Source organism: Pteropus vampyrus, unplaced genomic scaffold (assembly GCF_000151845.1).
Source record: "Pteropus vampyrus isolate Shadow unplaced genomic scaffold, Pvam_2.0 Scaffold193, whole genome shotgun sequence".
NCBI lineage: Eukaryota > Metazoa > Chordata > Mammalia > Chiroptera > Pteropodidae > Pteropus > Pteropus vampyrus.
The window spans coordinates 1,864,235-1,873,950 of NW_011888974.1; the positions used below are offsets into that span (position 1 = coordinate 1,864,235).

Consider the following 9,716-nt stretch of genomic DNA (forward strand, 5'->3'; position numbering starts at 1 on the left):
CAAATGCCAACTATCAGTAATTTGGGGTAGGAGCCTGTTTGGGTACAGCCACTTCCTAAATGGCAGTGTAAATCATATATTTGCTTTCTTCATAGAAGGTTAGTATCCATATGGCCACTCACCTGAATAAATAATTCTAAGTGATATTTGGAAACTGCAAACCTGGAATGGGGAAACTAAGGAGACATGGTTATTCCTTCAAATTATACAGAATGTCACTTGTGAGATTCCAAAGCCATAGATAGCAATTACACAACAAAGTCAGGATAAAAGGGGTAGTGTGAGTGCTGGCAGATCACCCGCAACTTCTTATGAACACAATGAAAAAGGCTGGTGAAACTCAAGTACAATCCAGATTAAAAATTCACACTTTCTGAGGGATCTCCACAAACTAGTGGGTGTCTTGACTGACACATAACAGCCTCTTTCTACAGATAAGACTTCAAATGAATTGTACCTACCCTGCACTTCATCCTATGAGGGCACTTCGTATGAACAAGAGTATGTACTCCCAAACTCCTTTGCTGCTTCCCTGGCCAGTCATCAAGGAACATGAAAGAATTCAACATAGGATTTTTGGCAATTCTTGCTACTAATCGTTATTCGTTGTGATAAAATAGAGTATGATCTCAATAGGAAATCTCAAACAACTATGACCTCACAGATTCTTTTCCAAAATAATCACCTTATATTTTATTTATTTTCTTTTATCTGATTATCTCTTTTAGACAGATTTCACATTTTAGCAGTGCGACATGAAAGATTAGGAAAAGCATTAATCCTTTGGTCAAGATGACAAAACAGATAAACATTGTGCTAGCCTCTTCCCATGACATCAAAATTACAACTAAATTATAGGACAGCCACCCTTAAGAGCCACCTGATGACAAGCTGAACAGAACTCCTATAACTAAGAATATAAAAAAAAATCCACGACAAGACTGGTAGGAGAAGCAAAGATGTGGAACAGGCAGTTTCCACACCCACATGTGGCAGTTAAGTATCAGGAGGAGTATCTTGGCTGCAGAGGTCCCCTTGAGGAGCAGGGGTCTCAGTCCCACACAGGGCTTTCCAGCTCAGAGCACCAGTGCTGAAGAGTTCCCCACAACAGCTGGCTGTGAAAATCAGCAGAGACTCAGTCCAGGTGAGATGGACAGCTGCTGGAGACCCAGGTGTTCTCTTAAAGGGCCTGAGCACAGACTCACTCTCTCACACTTGCCCTAAGCAGGTACAGGCAAAAGTGATGGTGGGCACCATCGTTCCTATATTGAACCCTCCCACTCTACAGCCTGCAAGGCGCAGGCAGCCACCAAATCTGAGTCTCCATTAACCCAGCTAACACAGCTCTCATCCCACCCTGGTGATTCCCTGAGACCCTACCCCACCCAATTCACACACCCGGCCCAAACTTCTTTCAGAAGCTAATCTATACAAGTGGTGACCTGGGCTCACACTGCAGACTTTCCTAAAATCTCTCAAAGGTCCACAAACCCCAAACAAGCAGCAGCTGGCCTCAGTGTTCCCTGTACCAACTGCTAAGCAGCCCCAAGCCTAGCAATAGTGGCAGCTGGCATCAGTTTACAGCAGAACTACTCCTAGATGCTTCCAAGCCCAGCACAGGCAGCTATCAACCACAGATCACTTTTTAGCTCCTACTAGGTGGCCCTGGGCCTGACACAGGCAGCAGCTGACCCTGGCCTGCACAGAGCCCCTCCCAAGAGGCCCCAGAACCAGCTTTAGACTGCACCAGAACACACCAATTAATGTCACAAATGACAAACCCGAAGGGTGGACTTGGCAGGCACCAGAGCCCCGCTAAAGCAAATCCTGTTCTGTGGGGTCAACCCCCACACAACAGCTTGTCCACTGTAGTCACAGCCAGTCCTCGCAGCCATCAGCCTAAGCATCAGTCCCACACACTGACATGCCAATAGAAATCACAGCTCAACTACAATAGGACAGCAAACACAACCCACACAAGGGACACCCCTGGAGCACCTGGTTCAGGAAGACTGTGCCACTGGGCTCCATAGGACATCTACTGCATAAGGCCACTCTGTCAAGACTGGGAGATGTAGGAGATCTACCTAACACATAGAAACAAACACAGGGGACAGCCAAAGTGAGGAGATAAAGAAACATGTCTCAAAGGAAAGAACAGAACAAAACTCCAGAAAAAGAACTAAACAGAATGGACACAAGCAATCTACTAGATGGAGAGTTCAAAACACTGGTTATAGTCTATGGCCATGCCACCCTGAACGTGCCCAACCTTATCTCATCTCAGAAGCTAAGCAGGGTAAGGCCTAGTTAGTACTTGCATGGGAGACCACCTAGGAATACCAGGTGCTGTAGGCATTAAAAATAATAATAATAAAATAAAATAAATTAAATTAAAAAAAAAAAAAACCACTGGTTATAAGGATGTTCGATGAACCTAAGGGAAGAATAAATGATCTTAGTGAGATAGAAAACATAAAAAAGAACCAGTCAGAAATGAAGACGACAATAACTGAAATGAAGAAACCATTAGATAAAATCAACAGTAAATTAGATGATTAGTGATGTCAAGTATCTTGTTATGTACTTATTGTCCATTTGCTTATGTTCTCTGAAGAAATGTCTGTTCAAGTCCTTTGCCCATTTTTGAATCGGGTTTTTTTTTATTGCGTTTTAGGAGTTATCTATGTACTCTACAATGCGATAAAACTAAGATGCGATACCACCTCCCACATATTAGAAAGGTTACTATAAAAAAAACATACACAAAATAACAAGTGTGACAGAGATGTAGAGAAATTAAGATGCTTGTGCACTGTTGGTGGGAATGTAAAATGGTGCAGCTTCTATGGAAAACAATATGGCAGTTCCTCAAAAAATTAAAAATAGAATTACAATACGACCCAGCAATTTCATTTGAGTATATATTCAAAAGAAGTAAAAGTAGGGTCTCAGAGAGATATTTGTACACCCATGTTCATAGCAGCATTACTCACAATAGCTAAAATGTGGAAGGCAACCCAAATGTCTATCAATGGATAAATGGATAAGCAAAATGTGGTATACACTGGAATATTATTCAGCCTAAAAAAGGAAGAATTCTGTAATATGCTACAATACTGATGAAACTTTAGGACATTATGGTGCTAAGTGAAATAAGCCAGTCACAAAAAGACAAATACTGTATGATTCCACTTACACAAGGAACCTAGAATAGTCAAAATCATAGACACAGAAAGTAAAATGGTGGTTGCCATTTTGGGGGAGGGGATGAGGAATGGTTTAATGGGTACAAAATTCCAGTTTTACAGTTTACAAGATGAAGAGCTATGGAGATGGGTGATGGGGCACAATGTTGCACAACATTATGATTGTATTTAATAACACTGAACTGTATGTAGTTTTTAAATGGTTAAGATTGTAAATTTTATGTTATATGTATTTTATCAAAATTTTTTAAATTGGAGTGAAAAAACATCATAACAGAAATTCATACCAGATTGCAAAAATGTTAAATGCTGACAAAACCAGATGTTGATAGGTATGTTTCTTACTCTGATGATGGGAGTGTAAACTGATACAATCTTTTTGGAGGGCAACTTGACAATAACGTAGTGAAGCTGAATTTGCAACTCAGCAATAACATTTCTAGGTAAATATCCTGAAGAAACTCTTGTACATGAATAAGGAGGGAGATACAAAGTCATTCACTATCCATAAAGAACCACACAGTGCAAGCAACACATTGCAATCAATTAGGAATGGATACATATCCCAATTAACAGTTAAATAAATTAGATCTTCACATTTAGACATGGGGGGAAAAAAATCTCAAAAATATAATCTTAAGTTAAAAAAAAGCAGGTTGCATAATGTTGATATATTATGGTACTATTTGTGTAAATGTTTAAACCACACATTATTTGAGGATGCCTGCATATGCAATAAAGATGTAGAAATACAGAAGCAGTTATCTCTGGGGAGGAAAAGAAATGGGATCAGGATGGGGTACAAAAGAGGGGTACATCTGTGTGTGTAACATTTAATTTATTATGTTAAATCTGAGTGGTGAGTACATGGGTATTTATTAGTACTACTATGTATGTTCAATGTTTGAAATATTTCACTAAAACAAGAGGACTCAGAACGTGAATCTTACAGGAAATTCTCTTCTAGATTTAATCTGGAATGACTACCAAGTTATGTAACAGTCGTAGCATTTTAAGCTATGCCTAATGAGTTTAATAGATTTCTAAAGTCACTTATTCCCCTATCCTGAAAAGTTTGTTGATTCATCAAAAACAAATGTTTGAAGGACACTATTCACAATATATATATTTTTTTAAGTACTTACCCAATAAACAGAGATAGTTAGGTTCAGTCAATCTGGATAGTTTTGTGACCTGATTCAAGATGTTGTAAAGCTCTATAGGTTCACATAAAACCAAACCCATCGTCCTATTGGGAAGAAGCAATAATGTAAAGCTTAGTACCTCTTTCTATTTCAAATGAATGGTCACAAAGTAAGATATTGGATTAAACTCTTTCTTAACATACCTTCGAACAAATATGAAAGTAACCATGGAAGTGATAAGGAAAGCTTCCAAATTTTGTAGTAAAAAATGTGTAGAGAATGAAATATTGAACACAACATATCTGAGCCATATAAATACCAAGTAGACTGTAAAATAGTCACCAACTCATTTGTTCTTTTAGCATATTACTGAGCAATCTATTACAGGCCAGGCACCCGAAATAACTATGGTAAACTAGACTCCCCTTCCTGAAGGTTACAGTCTAGAGCGGAATGCAGACATCGGACAAAAAAAATACAAGTAGGAAAAGCACTACAAAAGGGTCAGTGTCTCATGTCAAAGGGAGAACTAACAGGAGGGCCTTGCCTAGCTAGGAGAAATCAGAGAAGGGCTGTCTGAGATGTAACTGCTAAGCTGAGAGAAGAGGCTAAGCAAGACTTAGCCAGGTGGAGGAGGGAGAAAGGGTGAAGGCAAGAACATTATCTGAGAGCTCAAAGGAGCCTGGTATAGCAAGAGTTGGGATAGAGTGATAAGTGAAGACTCTGGGGAGGCTTTTGATAGGATTATGAAGGTCAAAGTTGGGTGGAGAATCCCTGATGCGTATTGACAGAACCACCGGCCAGCCTAGGCTTTGGTTCCTGACTGCAGGGTTGCACTTGAGATACTAGTTGCTGAGCACGACTGTCCCTGGTGCCCCAAGGATACTGAGGGGTAAGGGCTGGGCCTGTGCAGCAGTTTCCTGCAGGGAGGCTTCCTTTTAGCAGGGGTGGGGGCTAAAAGGAGCTGCCTAGCAGGCCTCTGCAGGCCAGCAGGAGGCAGGAGGGGGAGAAGTTGAATCCAAGAGGTAGGTAATCTTGCTTGAAACAGTTAGAGGCCACTTCAGAACTACCAGTATGATGCTCCTGGGAAAAGCCAACTCCTAGACATGGGCCTTGGATGCTTCTCACCTCAAAGACTTCAGTTCTCAGCCTCTCCTCTATCAATTTCAGCCTCCACATGGATCATTCCTATCAGCATGCAAACATTATCTGTACCTGTATCTGTTCTTATTTACAGCATGACTTCTCAAAAGGGTGGTATTGGCTTACTGGCTCCACTTCCTCACCTCCAAACTTCTAAGTCTGAATCCTAGCTATGCCACTTACTATGAGATGCCTTATGGGGAATAATTAGCTTCTCTGTGCCTCAGTTTCCACCTCTGTGCAATGGGGGTAATATTAGTATTGCTACTTCTGTAAAATGAGCATAATAGTACCTATCCGTTATGTGTGGATTAATGAAATTACATGTAAGGCATTCTGAGTAGGAAGGAAATAAATACTCAGTATGAGTTGGTTACTGGTACAACCTTCTCCCTGGAGCTATCAAACCACAGAAACTGCTATCAAAGTCATCAACAATGTCCATCTTGCCTAATCCATTAGTCACTTCCCTTTGTGCTCAAAGGATGGAGTTGTTTAGCTGCATTTAACCCAGTTGAGCATTCCTCCTTTCCCAGCACTCTCTACTTCCAGGACTCCCTCCCCCCCACACACTCTCCAGGCTTCTCTCCTACCTCTCAAACTGTTCCTGCTGTCTTCTTTGAAGGAAGCTCTCTTTCTTCACATAAGAATGTCCTTGGGCATAGTCATCTTTCCTTTCTATTTATACTCTCACTCTAGGACAGGGCTTCTCAATCTCATCAGCATTGACATTTGGGGCCAGAAAATTCTCTGTTGTGTGGCTGACCTGTACATCATAAGATGTTTAGCCGTGTCCCTGGCCTCTACCCAGTAGTTGCCAGGAGCAAACCTCCCCCTATCCAGTTGTAGCAACTAAGTGGTCCAGACGTTGTCAAATGTCCCCTGGAAGAAGGGGGCAGAGTCATCGCAAGTTGAGAATCACCACTCTAAGATCTAGAACCTAGGTGATTCATCTAGCCCCTCATATACCAGTGAGTCTCAAACTGTAGCTCCTGTATGACCTCCCCCTTGAGCTCCAGACTCTACTTGGATGCCTGATGGGCATCTCATATATAACATGGCCAATACCGAACTTTTAATTCATACATGCCCACACTTCAATACTTGTTTATCTTTTAGTATTCTCAGTCTCAATAAACAGTACCATTACCCACCTAGTTACACAAGTCCACATCCCTAATTCCTGTTTCCCTCGGCCCCTCACATCCAATCTATTAACTCTACACCTAAATATATTCCAAATCCATCCACTTCTCTCCATCTCCAGGGTTAACATCTGAAACCAAAGTACTATTGTCTCTCTTCTGATGATACTTTCCAACTTGATTTCTTGTTTCTTGCTTTTTTCCCACAGTCTAATCTTGGTATGGCAGTCAGGGTGATCTTTTCAAAATATGAGTTTCTTTGTTTCACCTCACTTGCTATTACCTGACATTATCACACTCACTTGTTTGCCAGCTATATCATCAGTCTTGTCCCACTGGAATGTATGGCTCATAAGAGCAGGGACCTTTCCTGTCTTGTTCACTGCTGTATTCTCATCCAGTGTCCAGGGTTCTTGGTACAGAGCAGTGCCCAATAAGCATGTGTCGAATAAATAAATTAGTCAGTCACTGTTCCTGCTTTCAACAATGGGCCATCTTGACCTGATGCTATACATATAGATGCCACATGTAGATTCCTCACAAGGACCTCCCCATGCCCTTCCTCAATCAGGTCCTCTCCCTCTGAAAGCCCTTCCCCAGCCATTGTGGAGGTGGTGAATATAGGGGAGAGAGGATGGGTTTTGTGTCTAGTCCCACAACTTCAGTAAACCAATCTAAAAGCTGGCTGCTAACCTATCTGGTCTATCTCTCAGAGCCATCTTCAAGCTCCCACATACTTTCCCTCACTACAACCTTCATCTATTCATTCACTAGCAGAATTGTCTCTGAGCATCCAGGTGAAAACCCAGCCCCATGAATCAACTCCTTCAGACTTCTTTCCTTCCTAAAGGGTCAGGTAAGAACTGCTCCCACTCACTAGTAAAGTACAGGAGGGATGACAGTCCCTGAACCTCACGGCATGTTTCTGAGAGATGATGCAGCCCTGTGAGCTGAGATCAGGGGCAGCACTAGCCTGGGTGGGTGGAAGACTAAGCATTAACGTTCATTTCAGCACTACTCAGAACTCTGCAGGGTTTAAGATGTTCCTCGCTCTACTGTTTAGGCCCTAAGAATATTTTGATATTGAATTTTTACATAAAACCATAAAACTATTAATGAGTTTTTGCCAAAAGTGTTTTCCTTAATGAAGTCCATTTAGCCAATTTAATTCCTTAATTAATTTTCTATATTTCAGTTAACCAATTCCAATTTTTTTCACTTTCAATTATGTTTAGCCAAGCTTATTTTTCCCAAGATCAAGTCTTTTTCCCATGTGAATTTTACAATAAAGATTTGATTCCTCAATCAGATTTTTATTGTATCGGACTTTGGTAATCATGGTTTCTGCCACTGTGAATTTCATTTGTATTGATTATTTCTATGAAATCTTGTTTTCTGGGTGACCTATTCATAATGGTGGAGTCAAAATGGCAAGTTTAAGACATTTCCCTTTGGACTCTTTCAGCACAGCATAGCTCTTCTTAAAGAGGCTTTCTGGGTGTTTAGTGGGATAGTTCTTGCAGAGCTGATGGGGCAGGTAGGTAGGATGGGAAGTCAGAGGGAGCACTTTCTGGGGATCCTGTCTGATGAGGTGAGAGACCAATCTTCCTATTAACTGGCCCATCTGGGTGGCAAGCAAAGCCACCTACGTTAGGAGAGCAGGGTGCCAACATAGGCCTTGTCCTTACACACTAGACACCCACCAGGAGGAATGTTCCTCACCCTCCTTGTGATGACATGAACTTTAAACCATGGGACTTGTGTGTGGCTTTCTCTCAGTCAGCCCAGAGCAGTCCCACAGTTGGGATGGCGAGCTTAGCTCCAGGGAAAGCATGTCTGCATGTGGAAAACAGCCAATTGGGGTTGCCATAGCCTGAGAACTGGCTAGACTCAGCCCTTCTCCTGCCTCCCTGTGCCTGATCAACAACTGGGGCCTTCCATTCTGACTGACGCTGTCAGAGGCTGGGCCTGACCCCAGGCTTCTCACAAGAGTTCCAGGACACTGAGAACTTGGTCTGATTCTCATCCCAGTCAGTCCAGGTGGACACAATTGATGAGCATTTGCTTCTGGTGGAGAAGAGGCATTACTTAATGTGCCTGGAGAAGCCAGACCATGAGCTTCACTTTGGGCTATTGGCTCAGGCTGAGCAGGGACCAGAGGACTACACAGATATGAGTCAGTGTCGATAGCCAACCTCACTACTCCCTGGTTCTCTGTGGAAAACTGACCAAGGCTTAAACACAGTGAGAGGTATCACTTACTTTCAAATTGAGGCAGTAATACATACTAGAAATGGTATAAGAATGTTACATTGATATAAATTGCCCAGCACTGGGACTAGCTTAGAGCAGGAGCTTAGGAAACAGATAGTTCCTTTACTTCTACCCTATCTCTTTCTTTTCAACTTCGCCTAAGAGCCTGTGATGGCTACAAGTCCAATAGAAAGAAAGCACCATTCAAAGCACCTCAAGCCAAAGACCAGAGCAGGATCTGGCCAAGTTTATAAGCGATGGGGACAGGGGGTACTGCCTGAGGGTCAGGATCCTAAGGGATCTGATACAGTCTTTCCCTGATCCCAGCATGACACCTTCCCTGTGGCCTGAAACTTGACAAAGCTAGAGGTCAGAGTCCCAGGCCACAGTACCCCAGAGCTGCAGAAGCTGCAAGTGTCCTGAAATCTCTCAGTTCAGAGGGCACCACGCCCTGTTGTTAGCGATTGCCAGTATCTCTGTATTTTAGAAGGAGTAGATGTGGGCCTGGGGCCTACACCCAGCTGCTTACATCTTGTCCCTTATCTTCTATCTTGCCATCACCTCCACGTCCCCAAACCTAGGCCTACGACACCCAAGGTACCTAGTGGTCCTATGAGGTTGACAGGCCTACCCACACAGCAAGACAGCTATCGGAGGTAAGGGCTAGTGAACTGCAACACAGTCTCCCAAAGGCTATGGCCACCATATATGGTCTCACCTCGCCAACTCTGCCTCCAGCTCTTGCTTCTCCCCATTCCTTGAATGAGCTTACAGCCCACCTTCTGCTCCTCTGACATGGGTCCTTGGCCCTGACCAGGCTC

At 42.7% G+C, this 9,716-nt stretch overlaps 1 protein-coding gene across 4 annotated transcripts in view; it reads right to left on the reverse strand.

The window, feature by feature from the left end:
- The window catches only part of STYXL1 (serine/threonine/tyrosine interacting like 1), a 54,024-nt gene that overhangs the window by 38,556 nt on the left and 5,752 nt on the right, over window positions 1-9,716 (reverse strand). For 3 of the 4 annotated variants that reach the window (XM_023537548.1, XM_011371546.2, XM_011371545.2), the window contains exon 2: window positions 4,355-4,458. In XM_023537548.1, coding sequence (XP_023393316.1) covers window positions 4,355-4,454 — 100 coding nt within the window. In that variant the 5' untranslated portion in view covers window positions 4,455-4,458. Of the gene's footprint in view, window positions 1-4,354; window positions 4,459-6,090; window positions 6,264-9,716 lie in introns of all 4 variants that reach the window. The other variant, XM_023537547.1, reaches the window with a different exon arrangement.